This window comes from Cyprinodon tularosa, unplaced genomic scaffold (genome assembly GCF_016077235.1).
Source record: "Cyprinodon tularosa strain WSP-4 unplaced genomic scaffold, ASM1607723v1 ctg118, whole genome shotgun sequence".
Lineage (NCBI taxonomy): Eukaryota > Metazoa > Chordata > Actinopteri > Cyprinodontiformes > Cyprinodontidae > Cyprinodon > Cyprinodon tularosa.
In genome coordinates, this window is record NW_024037981.1 from 805,058 (window position 1) to 828,715 (window position 23,658).

The 23,658-nt window shown below is 38.5% G+C and overlaps 1 protein-coding gene across 2 annotated transcripts; it reads right to left on the minus strand.

Moving 5' to 3' along the window:
- Positions 1-838: 838 nt before the first annotated feature.
- smurf1 (SMAD specific E3 ubiquitin protein ligase 1) lies at positions 839-21,994 on the minus strand. Of its 2 annotated transcripts, none has more exons than XM_038267287.1 (18): positions 21,705-21,994; positions 11,831-11,869; positions 11,615-11,723; positions 11,382-11,515; positions 11,237-11,302; positions 9,983-10,058; positions 9,653-9,864; positions 9,491-9,575; positions 8,150-8,296; positions 7,640-7,862; positions 6,047-6,150; positions 5,583-5,697; positions 5,322-5,500; positions 5,057-5,194; positions 4,836-4,956; positions 4,547-4,748; positions 2,469-2,544; positions 839-2,395 (listed from the first exon to the last, which is right to left on the minus strand). In XM_038267287.1, the coding sequence occupies exons 1-18, from the start codon at positions 21,757-21,759 to the stop codon at positions 2,296-2,298; spliced, it is 2,181 nt and encodes a 726-aa protein (XP_038123215.1). In that variant the 5' UTR covers positions 21,760-21,994; the 3' UTR covers positions 839-2,295. The 2 variants fall into 2 exon arrangements, with proteins under 2 accessions (XP_038123215.1, XP_038123207.1); XM_038267279.1 differs by having other exon boundaries at positions 2,469-2,553.
- Positions 21,995-23,658: the final 1,664 nt, after the last annotated feature.

Below are 23,658 nucleotides of genomic sequence, written 5' to 3' on the forward strand. Positions count from 1 at the left end.
TTTAATACTAATTTAATGCTATATTTAAAAGAGCATTTGATTATGTATTTCATTTTACACTTCATTATTTGGTGGTAAATTGATTTATTTTATGTTCATATACAGTTGAATCCTACATTCATTTTTTTTTAAATGGTGTATTAAATAAATTCATGTGAGATTTCATTATTTAATGGGGTGTTCTACAATACATTTATCTATTTTTACATTTCCTTATGTCCTTGTTTATTTTGCAATACATTTAATTATCTAACGTATATAAAAAAAAAAGGTAAATTAAATAGTTTAATGGGAGATGAGATTATATATATATATAAATAATATATAAATATTATTTATTCTTTCACCCCTTAACCCTGTATGAAGAAAGGCCTTACCAGGTGATTTTAAAAAACAGTCTTTTCTGTCAAACAGTAGTGAGTTTCTTTAGTTTCGAGTGCTTTTGTTGTCTAATGTAAAAATATGCATAAAACTGTAATTTACTTATTTTATTAATGATAAAAATATGCTGTAAAGAAGAGCAATGTAATTGCTCTAGGTAAACCAGTTGCAAAGCCCTTGAAAAATAAGGAATGCTTATAGCCAGGTATTATATTCCACCCAACAACATAGTTCATATCATTTTGTCTTTTCTTTTGTATGGAAAATTATGTGGTAAACATTTGGCTCAAACATGAATTCAGACACTTGACTCTAAATATGGGCTTACCTTTTCAAAGAGATGGTTGTAACTCTAGTTCTAGGTTCACCTATCTATCTACGTATCTATGTCTCAATCTCTCCATCCATCCATCAACACAATGTAGCTATTTGCAGAGATAATGAAACATAAACAGTATTTTATTTTCAATTTAATTTCTTTTAATATAATCTTATTTACATTGTATTTTTTCATAAATGTTTAGTACATTGTAAGTTACAATACTTTTGCATCCATTACACAGTGAAATTAGACCATAAAAAACGCAGATTGAAATAACACTGCTTAACAGTCTTCAATCTACAACAGAACTCCCTCCCCCACCTGTTTCTTGCTCAGTAAAATTTGATTTCATTCTCTTCTATGGAGTTTAAATGGTGGAAAAGCTTTTCATTCATTGTGGACTTAAAACAGGATGAAAACTCCTAACATTCAGGGCTGCAGAAAGGAAATCATTATTTTAAGACAATTAAAAAGACGGGAATATGGGCGTTAAAAGACATTTAAAAAAGGTTTATGGGATTTTTTTTTTTTTTTTACAAACAAAGTGGCTTTTTTTTCATCTTGAGGTTCATTCTTATTAAAAACAATAATAATAACCCATAAAATAGCAGGACATACCTTTTGATATATTAAAAATGTCAGATTAGTGTTATTTCTCTAATTGTAGCTGGGAAAAGCCCGTTCCTTTGCACGTCAGCAAATGTAACTTGGTGTTTCAATACACCAACAACACGACAGTATTTCTCCACAGTAACATGAATGTTAAAAGTAACAGAGCTCAATAAAATCCACTTTGTGGATGACTTGAATTGCTTGAGAATTGACCCTTCAGCTCCGGTAGGTTGAGCTGCGATTGTGAGGGCTCATTGCAGAGCATATAGCAGCTTGGTCAGTAATGATTTAGTAATAAATAATAAAACATCAGAAAGAAGCAGAGGGGTCACAAGTTCAAACGGAAGAGACAAAAGGTTACCAAATGGAGGACCAGGCTCATTTTATGATCTTTACAGCGTAACTGAGTGCCATGCTTGACACACATGCACACACACACACACACACACATACAAAAATCCCACTCTCTCACATGCAGACGGAGACAAAGACACGCATCAGTGGTTAAACATGAAGCATGACTACTAGTCAATCAATCAGCTCGTTACTGAGACAATCGCTCCCCGCCTTGTTCTCCGCACGCCTCAATCCAGAGTCCGCAGGCTCGAATGCGATTGGCTGATTGTACCCGGAGACTCGGGTGCCACTTGAGTCAAATTTGCCGTGGTTCCACATTCTCCAGACTGACATCATAGCTTGTTAAAACTGAAGAATAAAAATGCTTCTTGAAAATATCTGAAAAATTTTAAAATCCCACCCCTCCCTCCTCCTGCTGTGCTTCCTCGTTTCACCGCCGTCGGTTCGGTGGAGCCGAGGTGACAAGAGGCGCCGTGTGTTCTTGTAATGCTTGGCTGTTCTGTATACTCTGCAGTACACTTAGAATCCAGTTCATGTGTGCATATATGGAAAACGTCGTTTAGTTGGTGTGCAAGTGCAAGCAAGATGTGACTGTGTGCGTCTTTGTCCTGGCGGTGGATTCATCACTCCACGGCAAAGCCACAGGTCTCCTCCACGGCTGTCAGCAGTTTCTCGTAAAGTTTCTCGTAAGACTCATAGGGAGGGATATCTATCCTGTTAAAACTGGACACAGAAAACCTTCATTAGTCACTACGACCAAACTTAGAACAAACCACAGCTTTTTGGCTCTCCTTACCATGTGTGAGCTTTGGGGAGGTTCTCTGTGTTGGCATCTATCAAATGGATGGTGAAGAGCCTCGGTCCTGCAGAACCTGTAGAGCCTTACACACATACATTCTAGTTATCACTGCTCTATGATGGGAAACAGATCACTTTAAATCTACACACATCGCTGGGTTTGCCAGCATTTTATGACCTAACCAGTATAAATACACTACTTTACAACATTACAACCAGCACTATTCTATGCTATGGTGATTCTGTGTGCAGGACTAGAACAAAGCAGCTCCTCATTACAGGAAGGAGTTTGAAGCAGGTCTCTAGTAGCCCTGCATTGCTGGGTAATAACAACAGAAAACCATTTCACTGTAGCTTTAAATGCATGTTCGTCCAGCTGGAGGGTAAACTTCTGTTTTCAGACTAAGTAGAAGCTTCAAAAAGGCGTCCAACACCTTAAACTGGACGCAGCCAGACGTGCGTTAAGAGCGTTTTTAACACACAGACGTGACTAGCAGGCATTGGGAGGAGCTAAACTGTCTCTTATATACAAAAGATTTGATCAAAAGAAGGGTATGGCTTTTTCTGCAGTAATGAGTGGTTTTAAAATATTTTTAAGAAAGTAAAATGCAGTTAGTTTATCAGTCTTGTATTACTCATGTATTGTTGTCCCGGTTATAGTGGCTGAAAGTGAATAAAAGCATATTTTAAAGTGGTTAAAAAAAGTACCAGAATATAAACATGGAATATTTTTCACCGGCATGTTTGAACACTCAAAGTAGGGTGTATTAAAAATGCTATCAATTCAATGTAAATAAAACCGTTTATTTTAAAGGTTATCACCAAACGTGCTTCGTTTATAGTAATCTGCACTCGTTTTAGTAGCACATTACGGACAGAATTTAAAATTCTCTTTACATAAATGACATTAGACTGTAAGCAGCAATGATTTAACACCACTCTTTGTTAATTTACCTTCTGTCAAACACAAACAACTTTCACACAGGAGGTTTTGGAGGAAACCTAAGCATGGCCAGGGGTTTATCCCTTCCCCAGAGGGCTAAACCTAACATTGCTGGATGAGAAACCTAAACCTAAGCTCATTAAATTCCCACTGGGACCGTTTTCCTGTGTGTAGTTGCAGCAATGATGGTAAAAACTTTTGGAAACTTAAGGAGGAAGTGAGAACTACATCAAAACACCAAATGAAAAAGGAAAATACATTTATTCAGTACTTACTGTAAATTATCATTTATGTAACATCTTTTAATCTACAAGGGTCAATTAACAAAAAAATAAAAAACAAGTGGTATTTATTGTATCATGGTTTAGTACTGCCTTTTACTGATGTTTTCATTTTTTTCTTGAAAGTTGTCGTTTAAATCACATTAAATTGAGGTATTATTACTTAATGTTTGTGGTCTAACCGTTTTATTTGTTTCACTACTTGTTTTATTAACGTTTTTATCTTTACTTGCTTTTATTTTACTTTTTAATTCATGTAAAGCACTTTGAATTGTTTTTGCACTAGAAATGAAGCCTGCATGCGTTTGAGGATTATAGACTATTAGCTTAAATAGGGACAGCCAAGTAGCAACAGCAAGTTACTTTATACGGAGTAGATGAAGGAATGATGGATGGATGGATGGATGGATGGATGGATGGATGGATGGATGGATGGATGGATGGATGGATGGGAGGCCCTGAGTTTGAATTATAAATAACTGGACTCTGTTTTTCATGGTACAGTAATGTGCTACTTGTCTTTCTATCACATAAAGCCCCATCAAAATAGAAAGAGGTGTGACTACTTTTTGTAATACACTATATATATATTGCTGTAAACAACTTCCTGCAGTTGTGTTCCTAGTTGCAACATGTCTAATGCAACAAAACTGATCCGATTTATGTCCCTTCTTCGCTGCTTCTAAACTCCAGGTGTGTTTCAGGGTTCTGATTCAAGTCGCCCCTTTGGGTTTATGCATAAAAAGTGCAGCATGATGTAAAACAGTCTCAGTGGGAATAAAGGACAAAGTGCTGATGTGGTAACAGATGTGTTTGTTTTGTGTGGAGGCTCTGAGCTGGTGCATGACCCACCCTGCAGCGCTTTGAACCCTTGTAGGGGCACCCGAGTGGAGCCTGTGACAAACTGCAGGAGGCGCCCTCTCCTCTCTTCGCTGAAGGCCTCCACGGCCTGCCAGAACCACCGCACCACGTTGCTTTCACCGCTGCAGTGCTTCAGACGGGTGTTGGCCTTCCAGTCTGCCAGGTCGATCTTTCCAAGTCCACCGATTATTAACTGGAGAGGTCGAGAGAACAGGATTTACCAGAGCAGGGTAATGAAAACAAAACAAACACAGGAAGTCTGCTGTTCAGAGACACGTACCTCTAGTTCCTTGTGGTCAAACGGTTTGAGGAGGTGCTGTGGGATCAGCTCACTGAATCCTTTTTGTAGCGCCAGAAACTGGGCTTCAATCCCACGCATGAACCGCCAGTTCACATATAATCTGAAATAAAGTCAGCAAAATTATTACAATGGAAACTCCTAAAAACCAATCTGCTGCTTTCCCTGGAGGTTTACGGAAGGAGAACCAAACCTGTCCTCACCTAACATATTCCTTCTTGTTCTCCTCTGTGACGGGAATATTTCTGCCGTTTGGTTTGAGTTCATGTTGGGAGAACTTCCCGAAGGCATTGTGCTCCACACAAAATGTGTGATCTAGAACAGAGGTGATGTCGTTCTCTCTGCACACAAACAACGACCGAGAGAGAAAAAAAACACTGAAATTTAAAATGTGGAATAAAATAAAGGAAGTGACTCAAAGTCACGGTGGCTTAAAACGAGATGATCAGCAGAGAGTAAAGTTCTCACAGTATCCAGACGAGGCTCTTGTGCAACTCTGGGTCCGTGGTCTCCAGGTCGTTGAGCTGGATGGGTTTGCCCAGCAGCTGCTTGTAGAAGGGCAGCGTGAAGCTGCCGTTGATGTAGTGGCTGTGGAAGACAGCCAGGCCCATCACACGGCCCACAAAGTGGAAATAGGACAGGTGGTCCTGAAAAGAGGAAAGCGGAGACCACACATGAGTCAGAGTTTAGGATCCGGCTTAGAGCGCGCTCTCAGGGGCGGGAACTCACAGGGTTGATGGAGGAGTCAGGGTTGATCTGTAGTGTGTAGATGTTGTCAGTGGAGTACTGGAAGAGGCCGTAGTAGGGGTTCAACATTTCATGGCACAGCAGGTAAAGCCACTCCCTGAACACAGCGTTAGTCAGAATGAAACAGTCAGGGTGAACCGTGTCGCCGCCGCCAACGAAAACACCAGTGGTAGCGTATTATTAACATGACCTTATTTCTGGCTTAAATAAACAACACTGTGGAAGTAAAACAAGGAAAATTCTCTTCTACTCTATACTAAAGCGAGCAAAAGAGAGGAGGAAGTTTTTATTTGACATCATTTTACTCAAACTAATATCAGGATTGTCTTTTTAAAATAAAATTAGAGACTATGATGGAGATTAAAAAACAAAGAGTCGCTATCTGAGGGGTGACACGGGCAAAGGACCAAATAAAAATAGTAAAATAAGTGAATAATAAAAATCACCTGGCCACTCCTCCGTAATCGAGGCCCTCCTCTCCTCTGAACTTCACCATCAGCCGTTTCTTCAGGTCCTTCGGCCTCATCTTCATTATCTGCCGATACGACTCCTGGGAACCCACAAACAAACCTCAGTAAATCAATAAACCAGGACCCATAACTGCAACAGCATCCCACTGTAGAACACTTCATCAAGTTTTCACACGTTGGTACAAAACAACCACAAGCCTCAAAGCGTTTTACTGCAATCTGGACAGAAACATCTCATCCGACCGGCCGGTCAATTGGCCGATACTTAGATGTGAAACAAACCGCATCCACCGATCTGGCCTCTGCAAAGGTCAGAAAATCAGCCATCATCAATGCTCTTAATTCTTTTTTTAATTGGAGAGCACTAAGGGGAGTTAAAGTAAGCTTTTATTGTTTCACTGGTATTAGTCAATGCTTTCAATAAGATATGATTTAAAAATTAAAGGTGTATCTGATCATAACAACTTAAAGTGTCAGATATTAAATAAGCAATAAAAACATAAATTCAGATTGACAAGTCAGGCTTTTTCAAGCTTGTTTATCAGTGATTTGCCAGGAAAACTGCAATTGGGGTATCCCTCTCTAGCACAATGAATTTGGCGGTGACGTCGACGTTTAAAACGCCATCAACGTATTCATGTTTACAGTTTTTACTGTGTTACCTAATCAAAAACCAAACAAAATTCCTGGCCTTTAAACTAGAGTCAATGTTTTGATTGGCTGTTGATGCCTCTAGCTTATTTTCTCCAGTTCTTTCCACGTGGAAACAAAAGGACACGCTGAACCTGGCTATCTGCCACACTTTTCATATTGTGATATGCAAAACAAATTTTGAAAACCAGCAATCATTGCTCTTCTACTTCTAAAAATGATCAACTTTGAGTTGCTCTATGATCAAATTTAAATAAAACCCACTGAAGTGGTTTAGAGACATATGGTCTAATTTTATCCTGGAATCTGTGTTAAAGCAGCCGCTGTTGTTTGCTGCTGATGAAACCCAAAAGACATTCTGTTCAGAGTCTTTCCACCAATCAGAGGCGTGCTATTCCTGTGCCGTTCACAATCATAACCTCTCAGCTGGGTGGAATAATAAGCAGCTGAGTAGGTTAGGGTTGAAAAGGTTTTCTCCTCTGTTTAACAGAAAAAAGTTATTTCTTGTTTACATCCCAGGGAATAACTAATAATAGTGGGAGTGTTGGCCTAGTGGTTAAAGCAGTGCATGCACACCTAGCAAAACCCTTAACCTCACACTGCATCCCGGGCGCCACACAATGGCAGCCCACTGCTCCCTAAGGGGATGGGTGAAATGCAGAGGTAAATCTCTCCAGTGTGAGATTAATAAAGTTAAATTATTATTATTATTACTACTAATAAACGTTCTTCTTAGTTAGAATATTCCTTTTTTAAGGCTTTAGCACATAAACTTAAAAGCATTTCTTTAAACTGGGATTTTTTTACTGTTTAGAGGAGCTTAAATGGTAAAAGAGAAATACATTTTTTTTTTTATCTGTATGTTACTAAATCATGTGTCCAAATGCAAGTGCCTCTCCCCGTTTTGTTCCTCCTTACCTCAAAGATCTCCTCTCGGGAGACCTCGATGCGACAGTGTCCTGCCTGAGGCTGCTGCAGCGATAGCTCATGGCGGAGCAGCTTCAACTTGTGCACCAGGTCTCGCTCGTAGCGCACCGCCACTTCTCCCTCTCCTCCGCTGCTCACCCCTCCGCCTCCCCCCTCATCCACCCCCACATCCATGGGTGGGGGCTGGGATGTTTCCTTCACTTGGGATTGGTGGCTGGAAGGAGCAGAGAAGCAGAGATCAGTGAGATGGCAGACTGCCAGAGGAGGGATTGGTTTTCTCTCCACGTGCAGCTAACGCCAACGTTTCTGTAAATCACACCTTCAGCGCTGTTAGCAGAGCTGATGACTGTTACTGGGTCACCTTCAGGTCTAGACCGATTTTAGCTTTGCGTCTGTGCTGGATTAGTTTAGGAAGAAAACGGGCTTAAAAGCGCTCAGAGCTGCAGAGGTCTGCAACCCTGCATCGGACCGAGCTGGCAGCTTGTGTTTCCACATACACACCTGATGATGTTGTGCAGACGTGGGTCGGTGAACTGCGTGGTTCGGTTGTTGTGGTCCACGAAGTAGATGCGGCCGGACACAGTGCTCCGGACTTCCCAGCCCACTGGCAGCGGGCCGAGCTCCTCGCAGCTCACACTTGCCAGATCCCTACGCAGACAGAGACAGAGGACAACCGGGCTGCTGAACATTTTCTTTATCAGATTTCAAGTTATTTCATGATTTTTTCTATCCAGGTTCAGATCTTTAATAAGTACGACCCAGTTTTTAGGTGGGAAACACTCGTTTGGCTAAAGTTAATCATTCCTCAGAATAAATGCAGATTTTTCAATGCCGGAATTTGGTATCTTTAATCTGCTGTAGATTACTTTGATTTACCAGCTGTGTTTGGTCCAGTTTAAACCAGGATCTAAGAGGGTCTGAAGGCCTGAGAGGCAATAAATAAACACATTTTCAATAAAAAACTTTTATTCTGGATTATTGAATAAATAATTATATGAGCATAGCAATACATTTATTGTTTTTAATCCAACTATTATATTTTCTATTATGCTAGAACCTAATCCCTAATCAATGCTGCTGTAATGGTGAAAACTTTCCTTGGAGACAAAGAAAAACAACATATTCTTAGATCTTAAGTTGCTAATTCTAACAACTTCAGTTCTTATTGATCTGTTAGGATGAATTTAGACACCCCTCTCTTCCTCTGTTGTGTATCAACTGACAGTCTGCTCTGCGTTTGCTCACGCCTCAGCTGCTGATGCTACCTGTTCTGCTCGTGCCACTTGTGGCTCTAAATATATCAATTTTTTTTTGCATATTTCGCTGCATCCGATTTGAGAATCTCAGCCTCTTTTCCCCCCCAAATATAATCATAGTGGACACAAGGAGACTTGGACCACGGGCGGCTAGTGTTTGCTAACTTGGCTAACCCATGAGGGGAGGGGCGGAGACTGATGAGTGAGCTGAGAAGGGCAGAGAGAGATTTTATGGCTTCTTATATGGTCTCATAGCCCACTGCTAAATTTAATATATGAAAAATACAAAGGACCATCAAAATCATTTAAATTAATTAGTTGTGTCAATTTTTCAAGCATTAAAATGCTTTTGATTAATTAATCAAAATGAATGCATTAGTCCCTGTCCTAGCCTAAAGCAATGATATAGAAAAACAAGGCTAATGACTTTTTATTGCAAATAGAATATATTTATGTTACATCATATTTTTAGATAGACTAAATGCAACTTCCTGGCTAGAGTAGACTAACAGGAAAGTAAAGAATCAACATTTTAAATATTTGTGTTTGAACAATAACTGAGCGCAGCGGCAGTGGGTGATCCTACCGTGGTATCCGAGGGTCGTGCCAGGTGCTGACCCCTGTCTGTGTGTGAAGGAAGTACACCTGGCCCTGCACAGTCGTCCGTTGCTCTGTCACAGTACAGAAATTATGTCATTCACTGGTTTTTCAGATTCATATGTGTGAAATAGTTGCCTCTGTAACTGACCATATCCCTCCGGTAAATCAGGCGGTTGATGTCCATGAGGTCGGTTCTGAGGGGTGTGGCCATGACCTCTGGAGTCCTGCCCCCTGATTCGCTGGCTCTGCAGACGGCCCTCCTGAACTGGTGACTCCAGCCGGCAGTGCCAGCCCCCAGCAGCGCCGGTGGGGTCGGAATAGGGCAGCGGCTCTTCGCTGAAACATCCCTCAAAAACAGGCCTAAGTGAGCCGAGACATAAAATAGAAAGAAAGTAGGTATAGGGAAAACTATAAAGTCTGATATAAAAATGTCTTTAAAGTCAGAGGATAGAATATAAAGGAATGGAGAAGCACTCACCCTTCATTTTCTAACAGTTCTCGGCATTCTACTACTTGACCACCGCTTCCAATCCGGTCCCGCGTCTGTAAGCTCACTAAAAAAGAAATGTGGAGACGTTTGAATGGTTGTCTTGGTGATGGGTTTTGTCAGCTGTCAGAAAGTTCAATTTGATCATTTAATACCTTTCAAACCAAAGCTACAAAGTAACAACATAAAAGTTTATCTAAACGTCAACCAGCAACTGGAAATCAGGAATATAGAGACCTCACCATATGCTTTATAGATACATCACCATAAATCAGTGTGCCATTAAAAAGTTGATCTATTCAATTCCTCTTATTAAAAATAAACCCTTTTTTATATTTACAACAAACAGAGCAACAATTTTAAAGTTTAATTTTTTCAACATATTTACCATTATGGCTTAGAAATTAAGAGATTTTAAGTATTTTGTGATCTTGTGCAAATAAATGTGAAATTTAGAGATGTTATTTTATCATCTATAATATGACAGGGGAGCCCACAGCTGTAAAGCAAACAGTCCCCGACCCCAAAGCCATAGAAGATCACAGCTAAAGATACTGGTGCTATATTCAAGCATCTGTATGGAAAGTTGAGTGGAAGGAAAAAAAGAGAACCCTGCATAAGTACAATTGAAAAGTGTTGCCCAGTGAAGTTAGCTTCAATAACAGCTAGAAAACAGAACTTCAGGCTATAGGCGCCACAATCCCTGTTAGATCACAGTCAGTCTTACTCCATAAAAAATATATTAAGAATCGGGTTTGTTTGCCTTTTGTTTAGTTTAGGTTTTTTTTTTGTCACCTGCTTTAAAGACCACAGTATTGCTGCACTTGTTTGGTCTAAACTGGCCAATGAACCTATGGGATATCAACAGGAGGAAGATGAGAGACAAGAGAGCAGATGAGCCAAACGCTGCATTGAAGCACAATCCCAACCAAGCATAGAGAGAAGCTGTACAAGGAAAACTTTTCATCAGTAAATCCCTCTGGGTAGATCGCCCGTATGAGTTTCTTTGTTTTAAAAGCATCACTGTTGTACAGGAAGTTTGAAGGATATGCTAATCTAATGAGGTGCATCTGAAAATTTCTCAAATCTGATCAGAGGATTCCGCTGAGTCTAAAAAGTCTGGATCTGGTGATGCCTGTTCTCTTTCTTCATTTTGTTCATTCATTCAGTTGAAAATGTGCACAAAGATAAAGGAAAAACAGCAATGGGAATCCAGAGACGAGGTATCAGTGGGCCCATCCTCACCTACAATCTGCCCCCTCACTGCGTCACTGTCAGAGGGGTTCAGCTTGCATAGATCTAGACGCTGGTCTGGATGAGAGAAGCAGAAATCAGGCATAAGATAAAAGCAAAGGACTGAGGTGGAATCTATAAATAAAATCTATATTACATCCTGTATCTTTTAGCCTGCTGATGGCATTAGAAAGCAGTCGTATGCAGCCCAGAAAGCCTGCCCCCTGACGTTTATGGATCTTCTTGTGGTTCCATATGCTGATGGTGATTGAGTCTGTCTTTCCGATGTAGCTTAATAAAGAAACAAAACAAAGGAACTGATCAGATTTCATTAAATGGCTTTAAACATCAACTTGGAAACAGGCCAAGTGGCATTAGAATGAGACTTACAGGTCATAGTGCTGATTCCACTTGGGGTCCAGTGTGCTCTTTACTGTGTCTGTGGAGTGGCATTGACCTGATCCGTCTACCACCACCTTAGCAAAAGGATCCGGTAGGCCTGCATGAACACGGATTTAAATGCATATTAGGATGACCACAGAATGTGAACAGGCATTATAACTGTAGACCCATGAAAAAAACAAACAAACATTCAACTATACTCACGAAAGAAGTCTTTCTTTGCTAGGTTCTTGGCACATAAGACTGCAAAAGAATGAAAAAGTAATGAGGAAAGCATAAACACGAAGCTAATCTTAGTGTGTAGGCAGCTTTAATGAATTCTGGCGCATAACAAACACTGAGTAGGAAGAATGTCGTTGGAAGATAAAATAGGGAACGTCAGAGAATACTGATGAGCTGAAGTTAAGCAGGAAAAGAAATGATCGTATTGATATGAGGCTGCCCCCTGAAATAAATATGAGCCATAAAATACGTCTTTGTAACATGAATCTGTCTAGAACATGATTATTAAATTATAAAATTCAGCTTTCAATTATGAAATAACCCATTGGATAATTGACAAAATATCTATATTAAATAATAAAATCCTGTATAAAAATGTATTCATTAAAAACAAGATTTAAATATTAGCTCTACGATTGTATCATAACATGAACAAGTAAATATTTTTTATGTCACATTCAAAAATGTAAACTGAATAAAACATTTCTAAATTAAATATTTTAAAAAATACATTTATTAACACATCTCATAATAATTTAATATTAGATATACCTTGATAACATAAAATGCACGATAAATAATGAAATAAACTAATCAGAAATAAATTTAAAAATTCTAAATACAAATATATTTTATTCAAAAATACCTGTAGGTATTTATCTAATATATGATTTAAATATTAGACATACCATGAAATTATAATGCACAAGTGAATATTTTAATTTTTCCCATTTAATAATCAAGAATACATTTCAAATTATGAATTATATATATATATATATATATATATATATATATATATATATATATATATATATATATATATACACACATATATATATAATTATTTAATATTATTGAAAAAATGTATGGATATATTTTTTGTTTATTTAATCAATAAACAAAGAGTATATTTTTAGTGTGTAAGCAGTCTGTGGCACTGCTATGTTTGGAGTCACAGGTTGAATTGTTTGGGATCCCCTGGTGTAAAACACTCCCTAACCACTGGAGATTTTAGATGTTTGCTAATCTGTTAGAAAATTACTGGCTGGTGTTTTTCACTATAATAACACTAGTTATAACCACCAGAATACATGTTTACAAACCTGCTTCTATTGTTGGCGATGATGTGAGTAATGTTTTTAGTTGTGTTCAAAGTCAGTTTGCCTGTGCTCACATGGTTAGAGGATAATATTAAGGAGCTTCTTTAACTACACAGATGGAGACTTTTTTAATCCGAGTCACATTATTGAAGAAAGCGATCAGTATAAAATGCTACAGGCAGAAAGAGAGTTTTTCAAAAAGATGTAAAGGTTAGAAGTCCTTTAATGGGATACTGGAGAAAGTGTTAGAGCTGTATTTACCTGGAAACTAATGCTACATGAAGCAGGAGACGCTTTACTTGTTTAAAATGCTCTGATAAACAAGTAAGTGAAAAGAAAACTATAATAAAAAAACAACTCCTGTTTAAAATACTGTTGGGTCTGAGGGACAGAGCTCCAATAAAACCCAATGTCCCCGATGTTATTTTCTCCCATTAAGAGGTACTGCAATCACAAGAACTCCATCCTCTAAATGAAAGATGCTGCAGCTGCACTATAAACAGCAAATACCATGTCAACACACCTAATAGAGCTATTAGCTTTTTTTTTTCTGCGTTTTAAAAAACACTTTAATTAATTATCCTCATGGATCAGATGTTTATCCTTTTTATTTCCTTTTGCTGCTGTTATAGTGTAGTTAGCCACTTTAAAAAAAGGTCAAAGGTCAAGGCCAAATAAAGAAGCTGATAAGCAATGAGGGTAATGGAGACCAGTCCATAAAACCGTGAGCCCTGAGACATACAGTTTGAAGCTTTTAAAACACAAACGTTATACACTCGATGTTTATAAATTTGATTTCATTAATTAATTTTTCCTGATGAAATTCAGCAAGAAAAAAAAAAAGATAAATTTATTGGATTTGGTAGGAAAAAAGGCATATTACATTTTTAAGCCGTGTTGTTTAATCTCAATCTGTATTTTGGAATCTGATAGCGGATGACTCTAAACCAGCAGAATGAGTAGTCCCACTTCTCATTATCCCTGACTGACAGTGAATGAAGTCTGCCTGTTCCTGATTAATATGATTGATCACTGAAACCATCGTCTAAAGCCTGATTTTAAAACCTTTTTCTCTCCCAGTCAGCCATCCAGGCGGTGAGTAAGGGGGTCGGTGGTTTAGGATGTGGTAACTGGTGGCGAGCATGTGTCTGGCTCAGCCTGGTTCTACTTCCTGTGATCAACCCATGGAGAATGCTTACAGGATATCCTTCCCTCTTTCCCCGTCCGCCTCTTTCGATGTTCCTCCATCTGACTCACACATTCCAGACATCTCCGCTCTTAGCCAGACACCATGAGGAAAAGAGAGAGAGGGAAAGAACGGAGAGTCTGATCTCTGACTCCTCTTTTATTCACAGCGTACAGGAAGACCCTTCTCCCTCTATCCCGCTGGGATGTCTGCACCTCGAGCCTTCCGCTCCCTCGCCAGAAACAGAAGACAGCTCTGATTTCACACATTCACACCCCGCTTTCTTTACGCTTCTTGACCACCTACTCAGTGTCACTGAATGTGTTACGGGCCCCTTCACAGCGTCTCAGGAAACTTCCTGTGCAACCAGGGAAACAGATGCCCCCCCCCCCTCTGCCAATTCACCCCAAGCATCATTGGTTTTAAGCTAACTTGATAGTTTTTAACACAATCATCCATCCGGAGCGCTACAAGGAGAAAACACACACCGATAGACCTGGTTTAGTCCCTTTGAATCAATGCAACGAATCAGTGTTTGATTTCCACACATTTCTCGATCCGATTCAGACCAGAACCTTTTGATTAGCGCGTTTGTATGACGCATTTCTTTCATTCTGATGACGTATTAAGCTTTCTGATTAAAACAGAGTAACACTGAATTAATGGACTGATTTTGGACATAAAACATATCAGATCTGCAACCTTTTCAAAATCAGCACCAGGAATACAGTTTTCAACCATTCCACTGAGGAAAGCTTTTACCTAGAATATGACGTTTGAATTAAACTGTAAGCTGAAATCATTATATGATTATTGAGCATTGATGTTTCATTTATAGGGGTGGAGTGGTACAAAAAACTCACGGTTCGGTGTGTACCTGGGTGTGGACCTTACGGTTCTGTACGTAAAAAAACATGACCAAAAGGCTATCCTCAACATATTTGAAGTGTTCCCATTCAGGTACAACGATGACAGACCATCTTTTTTTTGTCAACCACTCGCTCTCCATCGCTATTATAACTCACAGGGAACCCGAAGTTATCCCACACCACTGACTTGAATGATGATGGTGGGTCTTCTATTTCTTCGCCACTCGCTATTGTTAGCACTCTCTTGCAACAACACAACCCAACAGCGGTACCTTCCCACAGAGTGCAGTTTGTATTTTAAGGTGGTGTTTACTATCTAGACCAATGCAGGCATGTCTATATATCTACGGACCAATCAGAGCTTGCAGGTGGTAGTGGTTAAATGGGTCCTGAAGGAAACTCCTGCAACATAAGAGTTCCACGTACAGAGCAATATTAAACTTCAGTACCGTTGTGTATTCTGCATGGCAATGCGCATACTGAACCGTGACCCCCGTACTGTGATGGTTCGGTTAGAATACATATACTGTGCCGGCCCTAGTAATTTTCTAAGCACACTCCTTTTGCAGTGATGATAATCCATTTTTCATCACACTTTATCCAAAGTGGGATTGTGAGGGGTGTTTGTGTCCATCTCCAGCTGTCTACAGGTCAGCTGTGGACAGGTCGCCAGTCCATCGTAGAGCAACACACAGACAAACAGAACAAACAACCATTCACACAAACTTCACACCTAAGGAAAATTTAGAGAAGTCAATTAACCTAACAGTCATGTTTTTGGACAGTGGGAGGAAGCCGGAGTGCCCAAAGAGAACTCACGTATGATGATAATAATAATGTAAATTGGTGGACATGTGCACTAACATCTTCTAAATAGCTTGCAGCCAATGTAAATTAAAGTACTCAACAAAACAGCAGTGCTAAACTGTTGATGTTTTCCCTGCAAACTCTTGATGTTGATCATAATAGGATATCAGGGAGACAAACCCATAATCAATTTTTGATTCGATTTTTGTTTATTCCTCCAGCATTTAGTACAGCCCACTGATAAGGTGTTGTAGTATAATGTTGCACGTCTTGTCTTTCATTTAGCATATTTAAAAAATACAAATCAACCCTTTATGTTATTGGATGATCCTCTTGATAAGAGAACAATACATTTTTTAAAGAAAATGCCAACTGACTAAATAAGAGTTAGCTGATCAATGAGATAGATCAACTTTATATACACTCAATTTAAAGATGCCTTGTGTCCTTTCTGTGGATATATTATACAACCAGCTCCAGTATACACATCCTTCCTAATGACTGACCACAGACTTTATTTAATCTCTAAGACGGGGTTGTCCAGAAAGCAGTCTGTAGGTCTATGATCACCCTCAAACGACATTACGTGTTGATAAAGATATAAATATACAGGTAAAAAAACGCTGATGCTAATATCAATGTGGGGACATTTTGCATCCTCCTAAAGAAAGCATAAAAGCTCTAATTACAATATATAACGTGTTGTTGATGTGACAAGGGCTGCAACAACGAATCGATAAAATCGATAAAAATCGACTTTTAAAAGTGTTGGCAACGAATTTCATCATCGATTAGTTGTGTCGCGCGATTATTGCGTCATCCGCCGCGCCGTCATCACTGCCTCTTGACTGAAAGAGGAAGAAAAAAAATATGGCAGAGCGAGTCAGCGCCGCAGGAGCAGTGTTGCCAACTCAGCGACTTTTCAGACCCCTCCAGCGACTATTTTTCAAAAAAGCGACTAGCGACAAATCTGGCGACTTTTTTCGGTTTCACTGGCGGCTTTTGGAGACTCTTACGTGAAAGCATGTATCGTTCCTACTCTGCCGTGGGGCGCCTCCCCCCACTCCCGCAGGAGTCCCTCTCAGCTGCAGTCAGAGCCTCAGCGTCCAGACTGCAAATGAAGCGCGCATGCACCGGGATTGATGGCGCAAATTAATCACAATAATTAAAATAGCCTGCGCTTTGTAAAGCGAAAAAAGTGATAACATGCAACTTTTTTCAAAAGAAATTAACATGGCACGGAACCACCATGTTTGTTTGGTTTTAAAGTGGGGAAACGTAACGTTAGTTTCTCAGGTAGCTCATCTGATGCTTTCCTTACCTTGTTAGTAGGTTACAGACAGTGATAAGGTTGGCTACTTATTTTACTTTTAATTTCATTTGAGTTAGCTTAAGCAGCGTTTACATTTACTTTATAAATAAATTAACTTGCAAATTATGAGGGCAGGGCTTTTAAAGTTTAAATCTTCTGGCAAAGATAAAGTAAAGAAGATCCTGCAATTTATGGAAGTAAAGCAGAATAAAATCCAGCAAGATCAGTAATATGTCAATTAATTATATGCCACATTCCCATGTAAATTGGAGTCTTTGGAGGATGTGTTTTTTAGCACCCCTAGTTCTCTCATTTGTATTCCAAATACAATTTATAATTTGAATCACAGGGCTATTTTTATCTCTATGGTTAAGTATTTTCTCAAGTAGCAACTTTAACTGCTATACTTTCCTGTCTTAAAAGGCAGAACTCTTCTAGTCTAAAAAAAACTCATTTGTTGAAATGGGGGGCCTATTGTTTGAACCCCTTAGGGGCTTTTAAAAACAAAAATGTCTTTTTTTGCGCTTTATGAAACAAAGTACCCTATATTTTGTGGATGTACAGCTACATTTCTCATGTAAGTTTGCGTAGTTTTAACACAAACATTTATTTTTCATATTGCACCAGTACAGTTAATGAGCAACCGGTACTTGTGTGCTTGTTTGTTCTGTCTAAAATGTTTATTTTGGAATAAAGAGGTTAATATAAAAAATATTTTTTGTCCGATTCATTGATTAATGGAAAAAATAATCGTCCGATTCATCGATTTTTAAAATAATCGTTAGTTGCAGCCCTAGATGTGACTCAGATCTGCTATCAAATTGTGTGTAGCAAAAAAAGTGTGTAAAACTGGGTTTTAACAGTTCAAAACAAACAAAACGTGATGACAAATGAATATCCAGCATGGTACATAAGTTAAAAGCTGAGCAGAAAAAGACTAATTAACTTCTCTGTGGAACACTCAGCCTTCCTGTTGTCTCCTAAAATGTCACTTGGTGTCAAAGCAGCAGCCTGAATAACAGGACCTTTTCAGAGCTCTTTGTTTCTCCTCCGAGTTGTTTTTAAACACCTTACTGAAAATAGCAGACCTTAAGCCTTCGTTGCCCTGTTAGAACCTTTAAAACAATTCATGTTTGTGCCAACTGGATCTGCTCGGTTTAGACCACTTGTTAAACGTATTTAACAATAAGTAATCCTTTTAATGAAATACAATCAAGATGTGTAGTTACAATACTAATATTCATTAATTAATTGAGAATTTAAGCGCAGGTGGGGATCCTCGGCGATGATCTTGATCAAGGTAGTAATAAATGATATCAGGACGTTTGCACTAAGATTCCGAAGTGAAAGAAATAGGCTGAATTGGAAACACACTGGTAGTTTCAGCTTGAATCAGGGGTCTGCAACTTTTAAGATCCAAAGATTTTACTCTGAGTTCAGGTGAATAAACGTCATTTAGAGCTGCAAATATTATATGACCTTTTTAATAACAAAAAACTTTATTATTTTTCTTAAATATCTAATGCAGGAAATCTGTTGCCGCTTTAAACAAACAATAGTTTATTAGTATTTTTAGGTTTAAGTATTATTCTGCTTTGTCAGAAAAATTATTAGAAAACAAGAAAATGACAAGAAAAATAGATCATAAAATATATTTTTGACGCTTTTCTTGTCATTCTTTTGTGAAAATTCAGTTGAAATACTTTTTTTAAAACCTGAAACTTCTAAGGCCTGTATTTATTGCACTTTATTCAAAACTATTGCTTAGTGTTTATCTTTTTAGCTAATATTAAAGAGCCACAGGTTGCAGACCCCTGTCTTAAACCATTGGCAGGCTACGGTCCCATGAGTTGTTGAGTAACATATCCTGGAAATGCTTCACTTGCATCTTCTTTTGTGCCTTTATTGTGTCGAACAGAGAGGAACCAGCAGAAACTTTGGGTCAGACATTTCTTCAGGAAGTGAATCATTTGCTTGGCATTCTAACGGTGCAGCATGTGTTTTTCGTTACCAGTCAATCATGCTGAGATATTTATGGTAAAGACAATTTTCTTAAGGCAGGTTTTTGACCAGAACAAAGGGAAAACCACATATCTGCTTCCTCCACTGGCCGCCTGTGCTTTATTTTAGAGCTGGCTGCAGAGGTTTGGAGAGCAGCCAGGAGTTAACTCTGCTCATATTTATATTCTCACACCAACCTCTTGGGGGGGAAAAAAATCCTTTGTGAAACTGCTAACGAGAAGCGTAATCACAACACAGATAGGGTATTATACAGAACCTGTCAAATACAACATCTACATTTTGCCTGGTTGAATAAGAGTCTGCATAAACACTCTGAAGTGTGACCCAGAGTCAGATACACAGGCTTCTCTGATGTAGGCCAAACAATCGTTCAGTCTGTCAGACTAAACAGGGCTGTCCAGCAGCATAGCCTATTGGCTCAATGCACATTCCTCAACCAATTAGGATTCCAGTCATACCTGAGGGGGCGGGAAACACTAAGGGGCCAATAACCTCAGCATCCATGTTGCAATAATGAGCAAATAGCTTCACAAACATGATCCTCTGTCTTGTTTGGGTTTTTATTCATCTTAGTCACTAGTTTCAGCTTGTATCTATTCTGATCTTACCAAAGTTCTTTGAACAATTGTTAAAAAACAATAGTCTGATCACCTGAAATCAAATGTTTGATATGAACCTTCGCTTCAATGCACCATTTAATCCAATCAGCCAGATTGGGCTTACTTGCAAGTAGGTGGAGAGTCTTTTCTGGGTATCCCAATGCTTTAAAAAGTTATGGCATTACGGCTGCTAAAAACCTTCCGACATACCATAACTACAGTTTAAAGTCCTTTTAATGAGATGCCAGGGAAAGTTCTGAGGTGGTAGAGGATCACAGCAAGTGTTATAAAAAAAAATAAAGAAAATTTATCTTTTATAATTTCACTGAAATATGTCAAAAATGAAAAGAAGAACAAATTAATATATTTTGTATATTATATAGTTTTAGCAGCAGGAATAATTGAGAGAATTAAAGTGTGTGATATAAAGTCATCCAAAAATACCACAGAGTTGATTAATGTGATCCAATATTTATATGAACATTTATCACCATAAATTAGAAAACTATATTTTAAATGATATAAAAAAAACTGCAAATAGATTATGCTTTACAACCATTTATATAGAAAAAGATTACCTATAGGAACAAATAGGTAATAGAAAGAGTAAACTTTAACTAACTGGAGATGGAGCGAGTTAAGCAAGTTCATCATTTACAAGCAGATTGAAAGCGATGCGATTAAAAACAGACTATGAAAAGCAGCAACGATTGCAAAGAGAGGAACACAGTTAAGTAGAAATGCCAAATATTGCGACAATGCTAAACAATGGTTCCAAATTAACAACAAGGAAATTGTCACCTGGCCTATCAGGCACCTGATGGGATTAACTAGCCAAGTACCTTTGTGAATTTCTGAAATGTGGAAGGATGAGTGTTCACTCTTCAGTTCAAAATATTTCCTTCCAACTTGGTTGAAATCCAGTTTGTCAAAAAGCAAATAAATGTAAAAAGAAAAGAAGGTATGGGGTGCATTTCCACTAAGCTGACCCCATTTTTTAAATGTTTTTTTGACACCATTCACCATCACAGGCTTGGAACTCAAAACAAATACAACAAGGATTGTTCAAAAGCAAGCTGTGGTGCCTGCATGTCCCGTTTTCAGTCATCAGAAGGAAAACAGCCAGCCAGGCAGCAAAGAGAGGTCATTTCCATTTGAATGGAGCCCCCTCCATGCCTGCTGGCGTTACATTAAGCTACAGTAAAAGCCATTGTTCCTGCTCTATCTAGAAAGTGGGATAAACACACTCCTACGTCCCCTGCGAGGAAAATAAAAAATAAATTTGATGCACTGAGTGATGGCCGGGTAGCAAATGTGTCCAACTTCGCTGGGTCGGGATAAGTTCAATGAGTCTAACTGCAGCTGACACGGCAGCCAATCAATACACAATAGCATTATCTAGGCTAGCATGACTTATCTGCACAGAAATCGATTACAAAAGGGATGCGGAGAAACATTTGCTTCATTATAAGCCTTCTGATTTATCGCATTAGCTAAAAGCGAAGGATCCTTTTGGTGGTCAACCCTGTTAAAATGGTTGTAGCTAACGAGCTTTAGCGGTCAACAGTAACTACAGTGTTACTAACGGCTAACCTCAGCGGGCTAACACTTACAGGCGATGGCTAGCTGTAAATAAAGTTTCTTAAAAGACATTCAGTTGCCACTTCCTGTAATATGTAAACAATAAATTGGAAGCGGTTCTCAGCTGTAAAACACGATAAAACACAGCTTTAAAGAGGGTCCTCCTGGTAATTCTTTAGCATTTTTTGCTAACAGGCTAGGCTTTAACTGCTGCTCTCACAAAAACCGGATGTTTGGGTGAAGAACAGACCAAGAGCCCCACAGAAACTTGTTTGGTTTGATTATATCGCCATATCACAATAGAGGCTTGTGTACCAGGCACTTTAGCTTCAGTTAGAATATGCACTGTAAGCGTTTTTTGGCTCATTTTTCTTTACCTGTCAGTCGGATTTTGATGCTGGACCCGTTTCTCCGATTCCCAGGATTCGACATCACTCCGGGAGGAAAAAAGGATCGCTCAAACTTTCCCTCGGGGCGGCCCGAAAGCACAACCTTCACCAGCAAATGGGGCCGCGGAGGGCTTCAGCTGCGAAACATGCGGTCAGCTTCGGCGTTCCTCACCGAGAAAACTGTATTATTTCGCCGCAAAGTCCTGCACTCCTTCGAAATTCAGCAACACGGGAGAACATTTTCGGGCAGGCTCAAGCACGTACGAGGACGACGTCATGTTCTCACAGCTGCGTGCGCGCGGCTGGAAAGCGTGTGCGTGCCCGTGAGAATTCCCTTATTTGCCCTTTGATCTTCCCGAGCGCAAAAATTTTGTTGTATGTTTCTAAAAGTATTGACAGGCTACTGTATTTTAATTTTAGATACTTCTATTTGAAATAAATAGCGAATTTATCTATTTACATTAATATAAATTAGCATCTATTGAATGAGAACATTATTGAAAAGTAATTTATTATAGTAACCCTGTTCACCATTTGAAGCAGATTATACTGATTTTTAAAAGCATATAAAAAAAGTAATATATATATATATATATATATATATATATATATATATATATATATATATATATATATATATATATATATATATATATATATATATAAATTGTTGGCCTTTTAGACCAATTTATTGAATGTCTTTCTTTAAAAATATTATAGGCTTACTCCACCTATTTTGTTTTTAGGTAGATTATACATAAACAGCATGACTTTTATTTTTGTTAACATTTACTGTTTTTTTTTGTTTTTTGTTTTTTTTACTTAATGCAATTACTATTGATTTAATTTTATGACTAATAAAATACGCTTTCTTGCCATAGCACAGGTTACATCAAATTTTTTTTAGCAGTCAGTCATAGTCAAATATGTTCCTTAAAGAACAGTGTTAAGATTATTGTTTAAATATTTTGTTCTCTAAATAATAGTTAAAGAATAAAACCACCAAACAGGATTTTTCCCAAATTTGCCAAAAAGAACCACCATAATCCAAGAAACTTTGATGAAATTCTTATAAAGATTCATGAAAGAATGGTAAATTAGCAAATTTAGAAAGTGAATATCATAACAGAAGAACATAGGGGTGGTAGTGTGATGGTTTGGGCCTGCTTTGCTATGTCAGGCTCCCCTCGAGGGAGATTGTTTGACCAATAGCATGATATCCTAATATTAAACTACACTTGGGGAATGCAGCAAACTTAGAAACAAATTCACCTCTAATAAAAAAAAAACAGTAGGATGATTTGGAAAGTTCTAATCAAACTCTAGCCCTAAATCCGAAAGAGGTATCGTGGTATCCTTTCAATGTGACTCAGTCTCAGCAAGGAGGAATAGGCCAAAAATCACCTACGGGATTTAACAGACTGGCACTGGCAGACTTTTTCAAATATGCAGCAGTTGATTTACAAATCTTTTGTCTTTCATGAATACAATTTGCATTTGGTAAGTGCTTTTTATATTTAATCATGTTATCGCTGATACTGTATAGCAATACAAGGCTGAGGCTCACACCTGTTTTGGCTCGAAGTTTTCATGCATAACTTTGATCCATGTGTTTTTCAGTATCTCTCTTTTTTTTTTTTTTTTTTTTTTTTTTTTTAAGAAATGCATTGCTTTTAGCATGGGAGGCCAACACAGTTACAAAGGTCTGAAAGACAGATTATGGGATTGGGTTATTTAGTTGCATGTCTGTAGTATTAGGTGAGAAAACAATGGAGTCTCTTTTCAGTGTGTTTACAGGACTCTGTAAATCCACATTAGCACTGAGGCTGCTTCCAGAGGCTCGGATTACTAACATTCAAACACACATTGTCGCATAAGCACTCACGTGCAGATTCCGTTTATTTGTTTTTCGGTCAACTTCTGTGTCAAACTCTCCCCCTTC

Excerpts from the sequence above, each read along its gene's own strand:
- smurf1 (XM_038267279.1), bottom strand. The coding sequence starts at position 21,759 with ATGTCGAATCCTGGGAATCGGAGAAACGGGTCCAGCATCAAAATCCGA. Across the intron at positions 5,501-5,582 it reads CTGACTCCTCCATCAACCCT|GACCACCTGTCCTATTTCCA; the intron begins GTGAGTTCCCGC and ends TCCTCTTTTCAG. Across the intron at positions 5,195-5,321 it reads AAGAGCCTCGTCTGGATACT|AGAGAACGACATCACCTCTG; the intron begins GTGAGAACTTTA and ends GTTTGTGTGCAG.